The sequence below is a fragment of the Bubalus kerabau genome, chromosome 1, assembly GCF_029407905.1.
Source record: "Bubalus kerabau isolate K-KA32 ecotype Philippines breed swamp buffalo chromosome 1, PCC_UOA_SB_1v2, whole genome shotgun sequence".
Lineage (NCBI taxonomy): Eukaryota > Metazoa > Chordata > Mammalia > Artiodactyla > Bovidae > Bubalus > Bubalus kerabau.
In genome coordinates this window covers 181,832,631-181,854,057 of record NC_073624.1, presented here as the reverse complement: position 1 = coordinate 181,854,057, position 21,427 = coordinate 181,832,631, and the positions used below count along the sequence as shown (strand labels likewise).

General features: G+C 44.8%; 1 protein-coding gene across 1 annotated transcript in view; it reads left to right on the top strand.

Moving 5' to 3' along the window:
• Positions 1-21,427, top strand: part of LOC129642004 (mucin-16-like) — a 115,626-nt gene that overhangs the window by 59,326 nt on the left and 34,873 nt on the right. The window contains exons 20-30 of the mRNA XM_055566570.1: positions 1,787-1,822; positions 2,470-2,535; positions 4,887-5,011; positions 5,094-5,161; positions 7,110-7,282; positions 9,975-10,010; positions 16,358-16,606; positions 18,121-18,156; positions 19,764-19,888; positions 20,042-20,109; positions 20,744-20,916. Coding sequence (XP_055422545.1) covers positions 1,787-1,822; positions 2,470-2,535; positions 4,887-5,011; positions 5,094-5,161; positions 7,110-7,282; positions 9,975-10,010; positions 16,358-16,606; positions 18,121-18,156; positions 19,764-19,888; positions 20,042-20,109; positions 20,744-20,916 — 1,155 coding nt within the window. The remainder of the gene's footprint in view (positions 1-1,786; positions 1,823-2,469; positions 2,536-4,886; positions 5,012-5,093; positions 5,162-7,109; positions 7,283-9,974; positions 10,011-16,357; positions 16,607-18,120; positions 18,157-19,763; positions 19,889-20,041; positions 20,110-20,743; positions 20,917-21,427) is intronic.

The following is a 21,427-nucleotide window of genomic DNA, read 5'->3' as shown; positions in this document are numbered from 1 at the left end:
ATCAAAGACATGCATTCCATGATGGAGGGAACATCATAAAAAAAATTCTCTTCTCTACTCACAGACTTAGAGAATGAACTTATGGTTGCCGGGGTGGGGTCAGAGGATGGGTGAAAGGGACAGCTAGGGAGTTTGGGATGGACATGTACACACTGCTGTATTTAAAATGGATAAGCAACAGGGACCTACTGTATAGCACAGGGAACTCTGCTCAATGTTATGTAGCAGGCTAGATGGGAGGGGGTTGGGGGGGGAATGGATACATGTATATGTATGGCTGAGTCCCTTCACTGTTTGTCTGAAACTATCATAACATTGTTAATCCAATATACACCAATACAAAATAAAAAGTTAAAAAAATAAAATGCATCATCATTGAAAAAAAAAAAAGAAATTCTCTTTTCCCCAGTTTATTTCAGGCTCCAATTTTTTTACCATTCATCTGACTTTTGAGTCTATTCTCTTTCTCACTGCTGCCTCTGCTGCTGCTAAGTCGCTTCAGTCGTATCCGACTCTGTGCGACCCCATAGACGGCAGCCCACCAGGCTCCCCCATCCCTGGGATTCTCCAGGCAAGAACACTGGAGTGGATTGCTATTTCCTTCTCCAATGCATGAAAGTGAAAAGTGAAAGTGAAGTCACTCAGTCGTGTCCAACTCTTAGCAACCCCATGGACTGCAGCCTACCAGGCTCCTCTGTCCCTGGGATTTTCCAGGCAAGAGTACTGGAGTGGGGTGCCATTGCCTTCTCCCTCTTTCTCACTACCCAACCCCAGATCCAAATTTTCTCTATTTTGAACCGCATGCATCCCCTTTCTTCCATCTTATTGTACCTTTAACTCCACATACCACTCTCCCCACCTGCCACAATTTTGTCAATTCTACATCACACACACACACATACACTCAAAGAAAAAACCAAAAACTAAGCCAGCAAAGACAACACTATCATAAAAATTTTGTGGTGGCAGAGAAGGTGAAAGAGCAAGGACAAAATTGTCTTTAGAGATTGAGAGAGCAAAGGCTTGGAACACACACTCATTCATAAATTTGCCCCATTATCTTTATAGTGTTTAGCATTATTTCTGATGCATTCCCAATAAATAGAGCCAGATATTGTTAATGAATTTTAATTTTGGCAATAATTTCTACTGTACAGCTAAATGAATCAGCCATACATATTCATATATCCCCTCCTTTTTGGACTTCCTTCCCATTCAAGTCACGAAAGCACCTTGAGTAGAGTTCTCTGTGCTATAAAGTAGGTTCTTATTAGTTATCTATTTTATACATAGTATCAATAGTGTATACAGGTCAATCCCCTATCTCCCAATTCCTCCCATTTTGCTTTTCCCCCTTGGTGTTCATACATTGGTTGGATGGCATTACTGACTTAATGGACATGTGTCTGAGCAAACTCTGGGAGATAGTGAAGGACAGGAAAGCCTAATGTGCTCCAGTCCATGCTGCTGCAGAGAGTCAGACACAACTTAGTGACTGAACAACAACATCTATACGTTTGTTTTCTGTATCTGTATGCAGTCGAAGCTAACACAACATTGTAAAGTGACTATATTCTGATAAAAAATTAATTTAAACACTTTAGCAATAAAAATGGTGATGATGTTCATTGTTATTTTCAAAGGACAAGGCACACAAGAGCACAGAATAAGATGTAACCATTATTCACGTGAATCTCATAAAATTTGTTAATTTCATTTCTAGGTCTGCCATCCAACTCCTTAACATCATAACAGTCCTTCTGTACTCTTTTCTCCATTTCTGCAGGTTATAACCATCAGTACTGGATGCCCACCACGAGCAGTGAGTATTTCAAACTGTGCCTCTTCAATGCCCGCTGGACCCTTATTCCCCAGAGCACATCTTTCAAGAGAGAAATTCCCAATGCCTCCTCCCTATATGCCCAGCCGTAGCCTCAGAGCAGCTCCTAACCTACCCAAGTTCTTGTTCTGAGTCGAGATAGAAACACAGGGACTTCCCTCTTGGTCCAGTGGTTAAGACTTCGCCTCCAGTGCAGAGGGTGTGGGTTTGATCCCTGGTCGGGGAGCCTGCATGCTTGCTCAGTTGTGTCCAACTCTTTGTGACCCCATGGACTACAGCCCAACAGGCACCTCTGTCCATGGGATTCTCCAGGCAGGGATACTGGAGCAGGTTGCCATGCCCTTCTCTGGAGGATCTTCCCAACCCAAGGACTGAACCTGCATCTCCTGCGTTTCTAGCACTAGCAAGTGGATTCTTTATCACTGAGCCACCTGTAGAAGATCCCATATGCCTCATGACCAAAATAATAAAGCAGAAGCAATATTATAACAAATTCAATAAAGACTTCAAAAATGGTCCACATCAAAAAAAAAAAATTAAGATAGAAATACAAATTCCAATGAAAAATTTCTGCTTCTACAATCTGTTCCAGATGGAACTCAATCATTTTCCCCATTTTTTTTCCTCAGCTCCAGTGACTTCTACATTCTCTCTGGAATCCTCCACATCTCTGTCCCCCATCCTCAGCTCTACAGGTAGGACCTGCTCTCTGGGACCTAGGAAACTTCAACTCTGCACTGTCTGGTCCCTATTGGCCACCCAGCCTCATCCTGTCCCACATTTTCTCTCACACTTTCTAAGCTTTGGCCACATCAGAGGCTTGTCTGTTCTTCTACTGTCCTAACCTCTGTCTTGCCTTTTTAGTAGCCCTTTCTGGAGATGAGGTATGCCTAGCAACTTATTTAACTTTCACATTTCAGCTTGATCACCACCTTCACTGAAAGACCTTCCAAAATCACTTAAATGATACAGCATTTCTCCTGAATCCATACCTGGCTCACGGGTTTTTCTCTATCATATCACCTTGAGTATTTCTTGCATGGAATTTACTCCAGTTTGCTTTATTCAGTCTTTGTGTATTTATCACCCTGAAGCTTAACACCTGATCAGCATTCACCTTATATTTATTGATTGGATGAATGTAACAATCTCAGTATAGGTTCGAATTTGTGGATTGTATTTTGAACATCCAGAAAATAGGATCTTAGTCTTGAGTTGATTCTTGCTCCATATTCTCGTCTGAGGGCTCCTGAATCTCCAGGTACCTGGTACAGGGACTTGGTTTATACCATAAAACCTGTCTTACCCCAGCCCTTAAGTTTTTGGTTTTGTTTTTTTTTTTCACTGCCCTGGATCTTCGTTGCTGCACGTGGGCTTTCTTGTGTTGCAGTGGAATGGCTTCTCATTGCAGTGGCTTCTCTTGTTGCAAAGTAAAAGCTCTAGGTGCATGGGCTCAGTAGTTGTGGCCCACAGGCTTAGTTGCTCCAAGGCGTGTGGAATCTTCGCAGACCAGGGATCCAACCTGTGTCCCCTACACTGACAGGTGGATTCTTAAACCAGGAAAGGCCCAAGATTTTTTTTTTTTTATTTGAGTCTTTGGGTCTTTATCATGCCCAGAGTGAGCATTGCTGTTCAGTCGCTAAGTGGCATATGACTCTTTGCAACCCCATGGATTGCAGCACGCCTGGCTTCCCTGTCCTTTACCATCTCTCAGAGTTTACTCAAACTCATGTCCATTGAATCAGTAATGCCATCCAACCATCTCATCGTCTGTTGCCCGCTTCTCCTCCTGCTTTCGATCTTTCCCAGCATCAAGGTCTTTTCCAAAGAGTCAGCACTTCTCATCAGGTGGCCAAAGTACTGGAGCTTCAGTTTCAGTATCAGTCCTTCCAATGAATATTCAGGACTTATTTCCTTTAGTATTGACTGTTTTGAGTTTTTGCAAGCATCTCCTTGCTGTCCAAGGGACTCAAGAGTTTTATCTAGCACCACAGTTTGAAAACATCAATTCTTTGGTGCTCAGCCTTCTTTATGGTCCAACTCTCACATCTATACATGACAAAACCATAGCTTTGACTATACAGGTCATGGTGGAGGGTAAGCATCCTTGAACCTTAATCCTACCATGTGAATCCAGAGTTATGAGATACGAACTATGGTTCGTAATTTGAATTCTGCCTTCAGGAATTCTGTGTTTTGCAAGTCAAGACACTGCAAACTTTTTACACGTTATAGGCAGGATGCATGCTTTCTGCTTCCTCACTGCTCCACCCCGATCAACCTAACTGTTTATATAACATGTCTAAAATGTTACATGTGCTATAAATCAAGGCACTCCGTGACTGAAGCTGTCATTTGTCTCTAGATGTATCCACAATTTGTTCTTCATCTTTGGTGTTCAACAGTTTGATCATGATGAATCTGAGCATGGTTTTCTTTGAGTTTCTCCTCTTTGGGATTTTATAAAATTTCCTGAATCTGAAAATGTATGTTTTAAAGAAGTTTGGGAAAGTTTCAGCCACCATGGCTTCAACTTTTTCACTTTGCTGTACAGCAGAAATTCACACAACATTGTAAATAACTATACTTCAGCTTGAAACTATTTACTAAAAAATAAAATAAAATGCACTCTTCAACAATGGTTATTGACAAAGAAGGAGGGGTCACTTTCATGAGGGGGACAGTCTTGACCACTCAGTAGCTGCACAGTCTCTCCTGATGAAGTCAGAGACTATGGGAGGTCTCTGCCGCTGGGGGTGATCGAGTGACTTTGCTTCTCTTCCTCCCACAGAAATATCTAATAGCTGTTTATCTTCAAACATATCAGGCTGAAAAGAGTTGAGGTTCTTTTTCCAGCTAAAATTGTCCTTCCGGTATGGAGGCCCCGCGCCTTCTCTAAGTCTGGCTGGAGGCAAGGGTGACACGGGTTGGATATCTCAAGCCTTACTCACTGGACGCTGAGGCTAAGGTGGCAACTCTGGACCCACCGTTTACAGCCATCCCAGCCAGAGGTCATAATGAACCTCTCTCTCCCTTCCCACGGCAGGCATGAGCCCTGCTCTGGTGCCTTTCACCCTCAACTTCACCATCACCAACCTAAACTACACAGACGACATGAGTCCCCCAGGATCTGAGCTATTCAACACCATGGAAAGGATCTTGAATCGCCTGGTGAGAACCCCTCCAGTGCCTACCCGCGTCCTGACCAGACCCTTGAGCATCATATGCTCACTTCCCTTTCTTTCATCCCCAGCTCAAACCCTTGTTCCGGAATAGCAGTATTGAACTCCTGTATTCTGGCTGCCGACTGACCTTGCTCAGGTGAGAACGCCGGAGTAGACACCTGGGTAATGTGGGGAAGAGGGTGGGGTGATGACCAAGACCTAGACCCTCACAACTTATACCCACTATCCCAGGGACAGCAGACCACCAGCTCTCACCCTGCCTCACACTGTGTTTCTGACCAGAAAATGCAAAGTCCTTATATTCTCCTTCCCAGAAAGAGAAGGTAGAAATTTTCAGAAAGACCTTTCTTCTGGAACTCATCAAGGAACCAAATAATCATGTCAGCTTCACCACTAGAGAGCAGTAGTTTTCAACCAAGAGTGATTTCACTCCCAGGGGATATCTGGCAATATCTAGAGACATTTTAAAAATCATTTTACTTATTTATTTCTTTTTGGCTGTGCTGGGTCTTCATTGTTCTGTGCAGGCTTTTCTCTAGTTGCGGTGAGTGGGGGCTACTCGCTAATGGTGGTGCAAAGGCTTCTCATTGAAGTGGCTCCTCTTGTGGAGCACAGGCTCTATGTGCAAGGGCTTCAGCAGTTGCAGCACTCAGGCTCAGTAGTTAATGGCTCTTGGGCTCTAGAGCATGGGCTCAGCAGTTGTAGTCCACAGGTTTAGGTGCCCTGCAATAGGTGAAATCTTTCCAAACCAGGGATCAAACTCATGTCCCCTGTATTGGCAGGCAGATTCCTATCCACTGCACCACCAGGGAAATCCAAGACATTTTTTTGGTTGTCACAATTCAAGAGTGGAGGTTACTAGTGAGGGCATCTAGTGAATGAGGCCAGGGATGCTGCTAAATATCCTACAATGCACAGAACAGTCTCCGAAGGCAAAGAATTACCTGACCTGAAAAGCTCATGGTGCCGAGGTTAAGAAAGCTTGCTGTAGAGGGTGCGTCATTGTATCTATGCATGCAATAAATTATTCACAATCTTTTTTAATAATTGTATTTATTTATTTTTGGCTATGCTGGATCTTTGTTGCTGTGTAAGGGCTTTCTCTGGTTGTGGCAAGTGGGGGCTACTCTCTGGAGCACAGCCTCAGTAGTTGTGGAACACGGACTTAGATGCTTCACGGCATGTGGACTCTTACTGTATCAGGGATCAAACGAACCTTGTCTCCTGCATTAGCAGGCGGATGCCTTACCCCTGAGCCACCAGGGAAGCCCTACAATGTTTTATATATTCAAGTACTGAGAGTAAATTCAGCATGTGGAAAACCCCATATGTATACTCAGGGTACCCTACTCCCTTGGGTGACATCTCCCGGTCACTGACCTTTTGTCAGAGAATGCAATGCCCCCAGCTCCGAAGATAGTCACTCTTGCCCTCCAGACATGATTCTAGGTCTTCCCATTTCCACTGATTCCATTGATCCACTGAGATATTCTTGGCTCTGCGATACCATCCCCCATCCCACGTCCACCCTAGACTGGCAGCTTGACCTCACTGTTTCTTTCAAAAAACTCAGTCTCTCTCATCACAGGGTCCATTCACCAAGAACACTGGCCCTATTAATATGTAGTAAACTTGGCTGCCTTTATTGAGCTGAGTGCTAAGTACTGTGAGGTCTATACTATTACCTCATTTAATGAATGAAAAAAATTGAGCCACAGAGAGGTTGAGAGACTTAGCCAGAGTCATTCAGCAGTTCAGTGGCAAGGCTGGAATTTAAGGAATTTGACATCACCTTTTTTAACCTTGTTGAACCCTCAGATTCCTTCCTTCCAACCCCTCTGTCCTGCTTTTGTTGTTACGGTGTGTGATGCCTTGTTATGAGTGCCAGCTTAGCACAAATATCAGCATTTCTAGATGCTACATCCTCTGTGTTCAGGGACCTTGGCTGGCATAGTCATTTCCAATTCTCCCTCAACACCAAAACCATTCCAGTTTTCCCTTCTCAGTTCCTTCCCTCAGTGAGGCTTTCCAGAGCCCTTTTCTGGAATTCCCACCTCCCTATGCCTGTGTCCTACCCTAACCAGGCCTGAAAAAAACAGAAGAGCCACTGGAGTTGATGCTGTCTGTACTCACCGACCTAACCCCATGGGCCTTAAACTAGACCGAGAGAGGCTGTACCGGGAACTGAGCCATGAGACTCATGGTGTCACCCAGCTGGGATCCTTCACTTTGGACAAGGACAGCCTCTATGTCAATGGTGAGCATCTTTTTTTTGTTGTTGTTGTTCAGAAGACAAACCAATGTAATATTCCATCTAAATAATGTTAACATATTTTAAATGTTTTTTGTTTTAATGCATATCAGCTATTTCCAACAGTGTTATCTTTCTTAGGTCGTTATTGCTATTTTAGTTGCTAAGTTGTGTCAGACTCTTTGCAACCCCATGGACTATATGTAGCCTGCCAGGCTCCTCTGTCCATAGGATTTCCCAGGCAAGAATATTGGAGTGGGTTTCCATTTCCTCCTCCAGGGATCTTCCCAACCCAGGGATCAAACCCTCATCTCCTGCATTGGCAGGAGGATTCTTTACCACTGAGTCACCTGGGAAGCCCTACTTAGGTTTTTATGAATAGTTGTAAGTGAGTTTCCCTGGTAGCTCAGCTGGTAAAGAATCTTCCTGCAATGCAGGAGACCCTGGTTCAATTCCTGGGTCGGGAAGATCAACTGGAGAGGACCCACTCCAGTATTCTTGGGCTTCCCTGGTGGTTCAGCTGGTAAAGAATCCGTCTGCAATGTGGGAGACCTGGGTTCGATCCCTGGGTTGGGAAGATCCCCTGGAGAAGCAAAAGGCTACCCCTTCCAGTATTCTGGCCTGGAGAGTTCCATTGACTATATAGTCCATGGGGTTGAAAAGAGTCGGACACGACTGAGTAGTTCTAAGGTAAAGGATGGTGTGAAAGAAGGAATGGAACTCCACAGATTTGGGATAAAATCAGTCTTGTGACTTAGGATAATTTATTTAATCCCTCTAAGCCTCAGTTTCTTTGTCAGTAAAATTGATATAAAAGTTTCATATAGAGGGATTAAATTTTGCACACAGAAAATTTCCAGTTAAACACTTATGCAAAAAAAGGGGGATGATGGATAAATTAGAAGTCTGGAGTTAACATACACATACTACTATATAAAAAATAGAAAGTCAACAAGGACCCACTGTACAGCCCAGTGAACTCCACTCAATACTCTGTAATGACCCACATGGGAAAAGAATCTAAAAAAGAGTGGAGATATATATATATGTGTGTGTGTGTGTGTGTGTGTGTGTGTGTGTGTGTAACTGAATCACCCCCACTGCACACCCAAAACCAACACAACATTGCAAATCAACTACACTCATATGGGTTTCCCTGGTGGCTCAGTTGGTAAAGAATCCGCCTGCAATGTGGGAGACCTGGGTTCGATTCCTGGGTTGGGAAGATCCCCTGGAGAAGGGAAAGGCTATCCACTCCAGTATTCTGGCCTGGAGAATTCCATGGACTGTATAGGGGTCACAAAGAGTCAGACATGACTGAGTGACTTCACATTTTCACACCAATATAAAATAAAAATTTTAAAATGCCTTATACATACACATAGATCACTTATGGATTGCCTTTGCATTCTAACTGTATGCCATGAGTCCTGCCATTTAATGATCAAAACTCTAGAAAGAATCATTTTCTCCATCTTAGACATAATAGAGGACAGACATTCATCAAATACTTTCACTGTCAGAGATGGGCAAAATCTGAGTGTCCTTTTTGTAACCACATGTTGAAGCTGATATTCTGCTCTCCCAGAAGGGATGGGATTCTCCAGTTTGCCATAGGACCCATCCTGTGTATCATTTCCCACTTGAGCAATCTCTCTTGATGACTCAAGAAAGCCCATGGGCTATTCCTGCATTCCAGGACTTTGATTTATAAACTTCTCTGAGGCACAGAGCCTTTCTCCAGAAGATGAAAGAGACTTAGAACTTCCATTCCCAATGCAAGGGTCCCAGGTTTGATCCCTGGTCAGGAAACTTTCCTGGTGGCTCAGATGCTAAAGAAACTGCCTGCAATGCAGGAGACCCAGCTTCCATCTCTGGATTGGGAAGATCCCCCTGGAGAAGGAAATGGCAACCCACTGCAGTATTCTTGCCTGGAGAATCCCATGGACAGCAGAGCCTGGCTGGCTACAGTCCATAGGAATTGCAAATAGTTGGACACAACAGAGCAACTAACTCTTCTCCTAACAGGGAACTTCATCCCACATGCTACAACTAAGACCTGGTGTAACCAAATAAATAAATTTTAAAAAAAGAAGATGAAAGATACTATCAATCTGCCTGTAGCCAATGGGGACCCAAGAGTCTGGCCATTTATCTTCCCCCTGGCAATATCTCAAAATCTCCTCTAGAAAAGCACAAATTTAAAGCCCATGTTGTAGAAATGTCAGTGTATTTATCTTCCCAAATAAATTGCAAGGGCTCCCCTTGTGGCTGAGTGGTAAAGAATCCACCTGCCAAGGCAGGAGACACAGGTCTCATCTCTATCAGGAAGATCTCTTGGAGCAGGAAATGGCAACTCACTCTCATATTCTAGCCTGGGAAATCCCATGGACAGAGGAGCTTGGTGGACTACAGTCCATGGGGTTGCAAAGAGTTGGACATGACTTAGGGACTAAAAAACATCAGTAAATTGTGAACCCATGAAGACATATATCGGATCTTTGATTTCTCAGCCTGGTGGTCTATAGTCCATGGGGTCACAAGCCTTTTAAGAACAAGATACGGTTGTTCCTCCATCATAACTGTTGCTTTGCAACTGGAAGTCTCAGTCGAGGGTGGGGGGTGTTGGTCCTTGAGCTCTATCTTGGCCATCTCTTTCCTGCTTGCATCCCAATCCTGTCTCTGTTTCTCATTGCAGGTTACACCCAATGGACCTCAGCCTCTACCACCAGTGGTGAGTACTCAAGACCTTGATAACCCTGTGCTCCAGGCCCCTGGTGAACAAACACTGATCCCCTCCTTCCAGAGCCTCAGGGAGTAGAGATATGGGAGGACCCGGGTGTCTCATCCAATGCCCGCTACGTACAGTGGCTCCAATTGGACCAGAAAGATGCATGTGGTGACATCCATGCCCCGCTTGAAATCCCTATTCTCACTCCAGACCGTTTCTCCTCAGCTGCTGGGACCTCCCCACCCTTCCCAGGGACCTCCATGGTGCCAACCCACTTCCCTAGCTCCACAGGTAGGTGACTTCTTTCTCCAGATCTTTCTGTTGCTGTGTGTGCTTAGTCACTCAGTCATGTCCGACTGTTTGCGACCCCACGGACTGTAGCCCACCAGGCTCCTCTGTCCATGGGATTCTCCAGGCAAGAATGGAGTGGGTGACCATGCCTTCCTCCAGGGATTTTCCCACCCCAGGGATCGAACCCAGGTCTCCTGCATTGCAGGTGAATTCTTTACTGTGTGAGCCACCAGGAAAGCCCCTAGATCCTTCTAGGAAGCCTCAAAGCTAAGACCCATGGGTTTCAGAGACAAGCTGCCGTGAAACAATGAGAACTACCATGGGCTGCCCCTGCACTGCTCTAAATTCCTCAAGGGCATGGAGTATGAATTCTTCATCCATCCAGCTCTGATGACCATGCATAATTTACTTATCCTCTCAGTGCCTCAGTTTCCTCACCCGCCAAGTATGAATAATAATACTTGGTAGTCGTTGTGAAAGTGAAATAAAAATGTGAGTAAATCAACTATATGCCAATTAAAAAATTAATGTAAAAAGAAAGAAAATGTGCATAAAACACCTACCACAGGGAGTACCAAGGATTTTAGTGTGACAGATATTTATTGGATATGTGTTCTGTGCTAGCTAGGCAGAGGGACTAAGATTTTAGTCCCCCACCCCCTCCACTAAGGGCTTCCCTTGTGACGGTAAAGAATCTGCCTGCAATTCAGGAAAGCTGGGTTTGATCCTGGGGTCAGGAGGCTCCCCTGGAGAAGGAAATGGCCACCCGCTCTAGTATTCTTGCCTGGAGAATCCCAAGGACAGAGTAGCCTGGAGGACTACAGTCCTTGGGGTCTCAAACAGTCAGACCCGACAAACAACAATCTTTTCCACTCGAACCCTTGGCAACTACTAATCTGTTTTCCATCTCTATAATTTTGTCATTTCAAGAATGTTATATAAGTACATGGAACCTTTGAGGATTGGCTCCTTTCATTCAGCATAATATCCTTGAAATGTGCTGACTTTTTAACAGTCACTTAACCTTCATACTTTCTCTGCAATGCATAATTCTCCCCATTTTACAGATAAAGAAATGGAGATAGGCAGACAAGTTAAGTAACGTGCCCCTGGTCACATGACTGGTGAGGGGCTGAGGGAATTTACTATAGAACCAATAGAATTTACTATTTAAAATGTTTTTAATTTACCATTTTTAAGTGTTTATTCACAATATTGTACAGTCATCACCACCATCCATTTCCAGAAAATTTGCAGCATCCCAAACAGAAACTCCAAGCCCATTAAACATTAAATCCTCTTAACCCCCATGCCCAGCCCTGGTAACCTCTATTCTCTCTTCTGCCTCTGTGAATTTACTTAATCTAGGTAACTTTATGTGAGGGGAATCATACAGTATTTGTCTTTTCATGTGTGATTTATTTCACTTAGCATAATGTTTTTAAGATTCATCCATGTTGTAGAAGTATAACAAGTTCATTCCTTTTATCAGTTCAGTTCAGTTCAGTCGCTCAATCGTGTCTGACTCTTTGCAACTCCATGGACTGCAGCATGCCAGGCCCCCCCTGTCTATCACCAACTCCCAGATCTTGTTCAAACTCGTCCATCGAGTCGGTGATGCCATCCAGCCATCTCATCTTCTGTCATCCCCTTCTCCTCCCACCTTCAATCTTTCCCAGCATCAGGGTCTTTTCCAATGAGTCAGTTCTTTGTATCAGATGGCCAAAGTATTGGAGCTTCAGCTTCAGTATCAGTCCTTCCAATGAATATTCAGGACTGATTTCCTTTAGGATGGACTGATTGGATCTCCTTTCAGTCCAAGGAACTCACAAGAGTTTTCTCCAACACCACAGCTCAAAGACATCAATTCTTTGGTGCTCAGCTTTCTTTATAGTCCAACTCTCACATCCATACATGACCACAGGAAAAACTATAGCTTTGACTAGACAGACCTTTGTTGACAAAATAATGTCTCTGCTTTTTAATATGCTATCTAGGTTGGTCATAGCTTTCCTTCCAAGGAGCAAGCGTCTTTTAATTTCATGGCTGCAGTCACCATCTGCAGTGATTTTGGAGCCCAAAACAATAAAGTCTGTCACTGTTTCCATTGTTTCCCCATTTATTTGCCATGAAGTGATGGGACTGGATGCCATGATCTTAGTTGTCTAAATGTTGAGTTTTAAGCCAGCTTTTTCATTCTCTTCTCTCACTTTCATCAAGAGGCTCTTTAGTTCTTAGCTTTCTTCTATAAGGGTGGTGTCATCTGCATATCTGAGGTTATTGATATTTCTCCCAGCAGTCTTGATTCCAGCTTGTGCTTCATCCAGCCCAGCATTTCACATGATATACTCTGCATATAAGTTAAATAAGCAGGGTGACAATATACATCCTTGATGGACTCCTTTTCCTATTTGGAACCAATCTGTTGTTCCATGTCCTGTTCTAACTGTTGCTTCTTGACCTGCATACAGATTTCTCAGAAGGCAGGTAAGGTGGTCTGGTACTCCCATCTCTTTAAGAATTTTCCACAATTTGTTGTGATCCACACAGTCAAAGTCTTTGGCATAGTCAATAAAGGAAAAGTAGATGTTTTTCTGAAACTCTCTTGCCTTTTCAACAATCCAACAGATGTTGGCAATTTGATCTTTGCTTCCTCTGCCTTTTCTAAATCCAGCTTGAATACCTGGAAGTTCACGGTTCACATACTGCTGAAGCCTGGCTTGCAGAATTTTGAGCATTACTTTACTAGTGTGTGAGATGAGTGCAATTGTGCAGTAGTTTGAGCATTCTTTGGCATTGCCTTTCTTTGGCATTGGAATGAAAACTGACCTTTTCCATTCCTGTGGCCACTGCTGAGTTTCCCAAATTTGCTGGCATATTGAGTGCAGTACTGTAATAGCGTCATCTTTTAGGATTTGAAATAGCTCAACTGGAATTCCATCACTTCCACTAGCTTTGTTCATAATGATTCTTCCTAAGGCCCACTTGCCTTCACATTCCAGGATGTCTGGCTCTAGGTGAGTGATCACACCATCATGGTTATCTGGGTCATGATGATATTTTTTGTATAGTTCTTCTATGTATTCTTGCCACCTCTTCTTAATATCTTCTGCTTCTTTTAGGTCCATACCATTTCTGTCCTTTATTGTGCCCATCTTTGCATGAAATGTTCCCTTGGTATCTCTAAATTTCTTGAAGAGATCTGGTTTCCCATTCTATTGTTTCCCTCTATCTCTTTGCATTGATCACTGAGAAAGGCTTTCTTATCTCTCTGTGCTCTTCTTTGGAACTTTGCATTCAAATGGGTATATCTTTCCTTTTCTCCTTTGCCTTTGGCTTCTCTTCTTTCCTCAGCTATTTGTAAGCCCTCCTCAGACAACCATTTTGCCTTTTTGCATTTCTTTTTCTTGGGGATGGTCTTGATCACTGCCTCTTGTACAATGTCATGAACCTCCATCCATAGTTCTTCCGGAACTCTGTCTATCAGATCTAATCCCTTGAATCTATTTGTCACTTCCACTGTATAATCGTAAGGGATTTGATTTAGGTTAATACTTGAATGGTCTAGTGGTTTTTCCCTATTTTCTTAAATTTAAGTCTGAATTTGACAATAAAGAGTTCATGATCTGAGCCATGTCAGCTCCTGATCTTGTTTTTGCTGACTATATAGAGCTTCTCCATCTTTGGCTGCAAAGGATATAATCAATCTGATTTCGGTATTGACCATCTAGTGATGTCCATGTGTAGAGTCTTCTCTTGTGTTGTTGGAAGAGGGTGTTTGCTATGACCAGTGCGTTCTCTTGACAAAGCTCTGTTAGCCTTTGCCCTGCTTCATTTTGTACTTCAAGGCCAAATTTGCCTGTTACTCCAGGTATCTCTTGACATCCTAAATTCCTTTTATAGCTGAATACTATTCCATTGTATATACGTTTTCTTTATCCATTCATCTGTTAATGGATACTTAGGTTTCTTCCACTTTTTGGCTACTGTAAATGCTGCTGCTGTGAACATTTGTTTTCAAGTCTCCAAGTCCCTGTTTTCAGTTCTTTGGGTGTACATACCTAGGAGTGAATTAACTTTATGAGGAACCACCAAACTGTTCTCTATAGCAACTCCACCAGCGTTTTCACCAACAATGCATGAGGATTCAATTTCTCCATATCCTCACCATCAGTATCTTTTTTTAACATGGCATGGCTTGCCGAACCTTAGTTCCCTAACCAGGAATTGAACCTGGGCCCTCAGCAGTGAAAGACTAGGTGGAGTCCTAACCACTGGACTGCCAGGGAATCCCCAAAACTTCTTTTTCTTTCTTTTTTAAAAAAATAATAGCCATCCTAAGGAATGTGCACCCTACTGCATGTAACAGCATTTTGCTTTGCCCCTTATTTAGCCTTCTGTCTCTGGTCCTACGGTGGCCTGCCAGCTAGGAATCTTTGCTTCCTCAGATCTGGGCCCTCCATTTCTGTCCCTGGAAGTTATCTTAGAGCTCAGCCCAGGTCTGACTCAGGAGTGGTCTTTTTCCTTCCCCTGGTGCAGCAGGAGTCCCTCTTCTGATGCCTTTCACCCTCAACTTCACCATCACCAACCTAACCTTCGAGGAGGACATGCAGAGCCCTGGCTCCTGGAAATTCAACGCCACCGAGTTGATCCTGCAGGGTCTGGTGAGAGCCCTGCCCATCAATGCCAGCCTCACCCACTAACACTAGTCCCACCCACTTTGCTCCAGCTCTGCCCACTAGTGCCAGCCCCACCCACCTGACCTATTAGTCCACCTATGTCCCAGCTCCTCCTGGCCTCTCTCAGTGGTTCCTTCTCAACTCCCCTCTCCTTTTTATAGCTCAAACACATCTTCAAGAATAGCAGCAGTCTGGGATCCCTCTATTCAGGCTGCAGACTAGCCTTGCTCAGGTAAGACCCTCCCCAACAACACAGCCAACAGGTTAATGGGACCATAATCTACCAGCTCCCTGACTTCACTCATGCTTAGAATGACTACTGTTCATGGATACTAAGTATTAACAACAACAATAACACCAGCAACTAACAAGTGCTAAGACCCAAGGCAGTGTGCCGTTACTTTATATTTAATCATCAGTCTTCTCCACAGACTCAGGAAGCAAGAACAAAAGGAGAAACTGAGGCTCAGAGGGATTAAGTAATTTGTGAAGGTCACACAGAACAACCCCAGCATTTCAGGTTCTAGAGCCAAGCTCCCAGCCCTTAAACAGCACTGCCTCCATTGCCTGCCTTGCAAGGTGTGTGCTCGGTCCCTCAGTCGTGTCTGACCCTCTGCGACCCCATGGACTATAGCCTGCCAGGCTTTCTGTCCATGGGATTTTTCAGGCAAGAATATTGGAGGGGTTGCCACTTTCTACTCCAAGGGATCTTCCCCACCCAGGGATTGAACCTGCACCTCTTATGTCTACTGCACTGGCAGGAGACATAATAAAGAACCTTCTTTATCACTAGTGCCACCTGAGAAGCCCAGTATATATTATATTATATATGGTGTAGGTATAGTAATTACATGTGCGTGCGTATGTGCTAAGTCACTTCAGTTGTATCTGACTCTTTGCAACCCCATAGACTGTAGCCCACCAGGCTCCTCTGTCCATGGGATTCTCCAGGCAAGAATACTGGAGTGGGTTGACATGCCCTTCTCCAGGGAATAATTACCTATAGGAATGTGATATTAAGATTTATACAGTTTTCACACAACAGTAAGATACAAATTCTATTCAAATTCCCATAGACTATATACTGGGAGACACTGGAACATATCCAGGGACATAAAACAAGGTGCAAAAATTGCATAGCCTAAAGGTATTGAAATCATACAGAGTCTGTTCTCTTATCACTGTGGAATTATGTTAGAAATCAATATCCAAAGATATTTGAAAATAACCCAAATATTTTCAAGTGCAATGTGACATTTACCAAGAGAGATCTTTAACTTAGCCATTGAAAGTCTCAGTAAAATTAGAAGACTGAAAAAACACAGAGGGTGATCCCAGCAGCTTTCTTGTTAATTCAGGCTTCTGAGGTTTCTGCCTTAGGGGTGGCAAAGAGAGGGAGGGCAGGATGGACAGATGGAGAGCTAGTTGGACCAACTATATGGAGGTTTTTACACAGGCCTGAGAAGGATGGCGCAGCCACCAGAGTGGACGCCATCTGCATGCATCGCCCTGACCCCAAAGGCCCTGGATTGGACAGAGAGCAGCTGTACTGGGAGTTGAGCCAACTGACCCATGGCGTCACCCTGCTGGGCCCCTACACCCTGGACAGGGACAGTCTCTACGTCAATGGTGAGCCCCTCAGACTTGAGATCATGCTCCCTGTCCTGCCCTTAGAGGCTTGGCTGTGTGCTCTGGGTGTGTTGATTCAGATCTTGGCTTCATGGTTTCTTCTTTTTTAAAAAGAAAATATATTTATCTATTGCCTATGCTGGGTCTTTGCTGTGTGGGCTTTCTCGAGTTGAGCCGAGCCGGGGCTACTCTCTAGTTGAGGCTTCTCGTTGCAGTGGCTTCTCTTGTTGTAGAGCACAGGCTCTAGGGCACACGGGCTTCAGTAGTTGCGGCACTTAGGCTCAATAGTTGTGGCTCCCAGGCTTTAGAGCACATGCTCAATAGCTGTGGTGCACAGGTTTAGTTTCTCCAAAACATGTGGGATCTTCCCGGACCAGGGGTCAAACCCATGTCCCCTGCACTGGCAGGTGGATTCTGTATCACTGAGACACCAGGGAAGCCCCTCATGGTTTTTTTAATCTTGAATCCACCCTCAAGGCCTTCTCTCCTGATGAGAGGATGCTGATGGGGAATCCTTGATGGCCTCTACCCCCTGAAACCCCTTTTATTGCACCAGAGTATCCTTGACTCATATTGGGTCCCCACATCTCCCTTAACCCTGATGCACTAACTGCCCCTCCCCATGTTTCACTATACCATGAGCTACACTCAGGACCTCCTCCTGATTCCTCGCAGGGCTCACTGCAGATCGTGTGCCCTGGGCTCATGACATACCTTTCGGATCACCTGTCCTCCTATCCAGTATGGGGAGGGTTTGAGCTTGTCTCAAACTAGCCTGCACCTTTGGTTTGTTCCCTCATTCACAGCATTTCTGGAGATACACTGAGGGATCAGACACTCAGAGAGGGTGAGGGGGAGAGATGGCAGAGGGATAGACAACAGATGACCTGATTCAGAGAGTCCTCCCTGGGACTGTCCTGCTGTTCCAATGGTTAAGACTTCAGCTTCTAATGCAGGGGGTGAGGGTTCGGCCCCTGGTCAGGGAGCTAAGATCCTGCATGCCTTGTGGCCAAAAAGCCAAAACATAAGACAGAAACAATATTATAACAAATTCAATAAAAGACTTTAAAAGTGGTCCACATTAAAAAAAATCTATTAAAAAATCTCTCTGTTTTCATTGCATTCTCTAAGGTTTGTCTATACGGTCTGCACTTTGAGGGTGCACCATGAACACTGCTTAAATAAATCGCTATTATAGTGACTCGGTCACTAAGTCATGTCCACCTTTTTTTGCAACCCCATGGACTGTAGCCTTCCAGGCTCCTCTGTCCATGGGATTTCCCAAGCAAGAATACTGGAATGGGTTGCCATTTTCTTCTCCAGGGGATCCTCCTGACCCAGGGATTGAACTTGTGTCTCCTGCTTGGCAGGCAGATTCTTTACCAGTGGGTATTAAATAAATTAAATCTATTAAATAAATAGATTCATAGAAACTCAAATTCTTGCCCCAGATTCTTGCCACTCCCACCCCCCATCTTTATACCTTCACCTTTTGTCTCCTTCTCTTTCTACAGGCTATACCCATCAAGCCCCGAACTCCACCCCCAGCAGTGAGTAGTAATTTGTGGGCCCTACTGTCCTATTGCTTTGGGGCCCATCCTTCCTCCCTGTTATCCTTAGTCCATGTACCCAGAGGTGGAAGGAACCAGGAAATCTCTGGATTTTCCCTACTTTCACTCTCCAGCTGGGAAAAGACAAGCCTGGCACAGCCCTTAGGCTGAACAGGAAAAGGATCTTAAGGTTCCATGATGGGCCCTCCTTGATTAGAGAAGCCCTCTCTTCTGCTATATTTGCCTTGCTGTGTTTTCTTCTCAGTTGCCACGACCTCTACCATCTTCCCAGCGACTTCTATGGCCCCGGTCTCAGTCTCTACAGGTAGGAGCTTCCTCTCTGCACTTTTTCCCTGCAAAGATCTTGGCCACTTGGTCATTGGAGATCATCATACTCATTCATTCATTCATTCATTTGATAAGTATTTATTTAGCACTTACTATGTAAAAGGCCCCGCTGATACAGCAGCAAAGAGAATAGAAAGGGCTAGTCTTAGATGGGCTTCCAACATGAAAGACAGAGACTAAAGATGTGAATGTGCAAGTAAATATTGAATTATAATTAGCATTATCACAGGTGAGATTTGGTGGTGAGAAGAGTTGGTTCTTTCAGGGAATTTAGTTTTTATTTCCAGAAAAGAAAGGAATGGCATGAGCTACAAGTATAGCTGTCTCACAGGTCCTGGCCAGGGACTTAGGCAGACTGGCTTGATCAGAGGCCAGCTTCCCATTCCTGGCCTCCAACTGGCCCAGAGTAGATTTCAATACCACCCATTGACTCGACTGAGAGTCTGAGATATCATTATCTCTGGCTTGCTTAAATCTCTAGATACTCATCAGCTAGGGCCTCCGAAGGAGTTCTCACCACTGACCACTCAGGCCAGAGTGAGTGGTCACTGCAGGTGGGACTTGCCAGTGGTCCTAAGTGGAGGGGTTAGGAGCACAGATTCCTGGACCACACACCTGGATTCATTCTATGCTCTGCCATTTATAGATTAAATGGCTTGGGGCAAATTACTTAACCTCCCTTGAGTTTTTACATCTGTAAAATGGGGATAAGAATACTATCTCCCTCCAAAGGTTTTGCCTCAAGAAGTAAATGAGTTAAAATGTAAGGAAGGTACTTACAACAGAGTCTTACCCATAAAAATGCAATGCAAGCATTTCTTCAAACAAAATTTTAAAAACAATAAGTAGATGAATCTCAGAAAAATAATTGTTGTTTTTTTTTTAAATCTCAAAAAAAAAAAAAAAAACAGGATATCTATCTGGAATTTTAGCTAACTGAAGAGTCAGATATGCTTGCCTCCTGCCTGTGGATATATTGAGTTGGCCCAAAAATTGTTTGGGTTCTTCTGTTATAGCACATGGACAGACCCAAAGGAACTTTTGGGCCAACCCAATATTTACTCTTTAGTGCACTTTTTCATAACTATCCCCAGTGCTTCCAGTGAGGGTAATGTCTGGGATCTCCTCCCTATGGAAACTACCCATGCTGGAGGAAGACCCTCCCCAATTTTGAGGACATGCAGGTGGGATGACCTATGCCCCAGCTTATTGAGCATAGGGTAAACTCCGTGGATATCTCTCACAAACTCCTACTACAGTAGCCAGCCCTGCCCTGGTGCCATTCACCCTCAACTTCACCATCAATAACTTGCACTATGTGGAGGACATGCATCGCCCTGGTTCCTGGAAGTTCAACAATACAGAGAGAATCCTGCAGGATCTGGTGAGAGCCCCGCCCACTTCACTTCTGCCCCGCCCACCAAACACAAGCCCCACCTACCTCACCCTTGCTCCCACGGATGCCAGCCACACCCATATCACATCTGCCCTTCTCCCAACCCTCACACTTCCTATTCTCCCTCTCCCTCCTCTATAGCTCAGACTCTTGTTCAAGAACACCCGTGTGGGCCACCTGTACTCAGGCTGCCGACTGACATCGCTCAGGTAAGACCTTGGCGTCGGCGGCCAGAGCTGCCTCAAGTGCTCCCAGACCCAAGGATTTTGACCTTCCTCCTTCCTGTCTTCCCTGTATCCTCAGCTGAGGTGGTATTCAGGAGTCACCGACTTAAAGACCAAGGACTTCCCCCAACAGTCCCCAGATTCGACAGACTATCAGCAGGATTGAGCCCCTAGCCTGGTCATCCTTCTGAATTCCCTCCGCTCCCCTCCCCTTGACCAATGAGGGCATTTCCTTTAGGTTTTCAATTCTATCCTGATGATTTCTCTCAAGAGAAGCATGCCTTCTTCACCTGCTTTAATCCCAAATTCCAGCTGTTCCCCTATCCAGCACTTCATCTGTCTCCAGGGTGAGCTCTCTTGTCCCCATTCCAGAAAGAAGCAGGCTTCAGATTTGCCATTTAATTGAAATACTTCCTCCCCCCACCACCAACTCTGCTCACAGTCCCAGGTTGGCTGGAAGTCTGTGCTCTCAGAAAATCTAAGTCTGACTTCTCACCTCTCTACCAGCCTTCCCATTTCCCCTGGCCCCTTCCTGTCCTATCCCCAGAGATCTCGATACCCTCCCTTACCCCTAGAGTTTCCATTTATTGTCATCCTCCTCTCCTGCTGCTCTTCCCAGGCCTGAAAAGAATGGAGCGGCCACTGGAGTGGATGCTGTCTGCACCCACCGCCCTGATCCAGTGGGCCCTGGGCTGGACAGAGAGCAGCTGTATTGGGAGCTGAGTCAGCTGACACACGGTGTCACCCAGCTGGGCCCCTACACCCTGGACCAGGACAGTCTCTACGTCAATGGTGAGGGTCGGCCATCCTTTTTATTTATTTTGTTTCTGCTGGGTTTTGTTGCCGTGCAATCTCTAGTTGCAGTGAGGGGGGCTACTCTCTAGTTGTGGGGTGTAGGCTTCTCATTGTGCCGGCTTCTCTTTTTGCGGAGCATGGGTTCTAGAGCACGTGGATTTCAGTAGTTGTGGTGCGTGGACTTAGTTGCTCCTCAGCATGTGGAATTTTCCTGGACCAGGGATTGAACCCATGACCCCTGCATTGGCAGGCAAATTCTTAACCACTGGACCACTAGGGAAGACCACCATCATTTTTCTAATGTTTGCATTTCATGAGGCCCCACATTCTCCCTATCCTTTCTTCACTTTGACTCATCTTCCCCCTCTTCTCCCTTCTTCCCCTTACATGTGTAGGATACAACCACCAAACTCAGCCCACCACCCCTAGCAGTGAGTATGAAGAGACCTCAGAAGTCTCTATAACCCTCTGTCTGAATCCCAGCCCTTGGGAACAGAAGAGTCCAGGA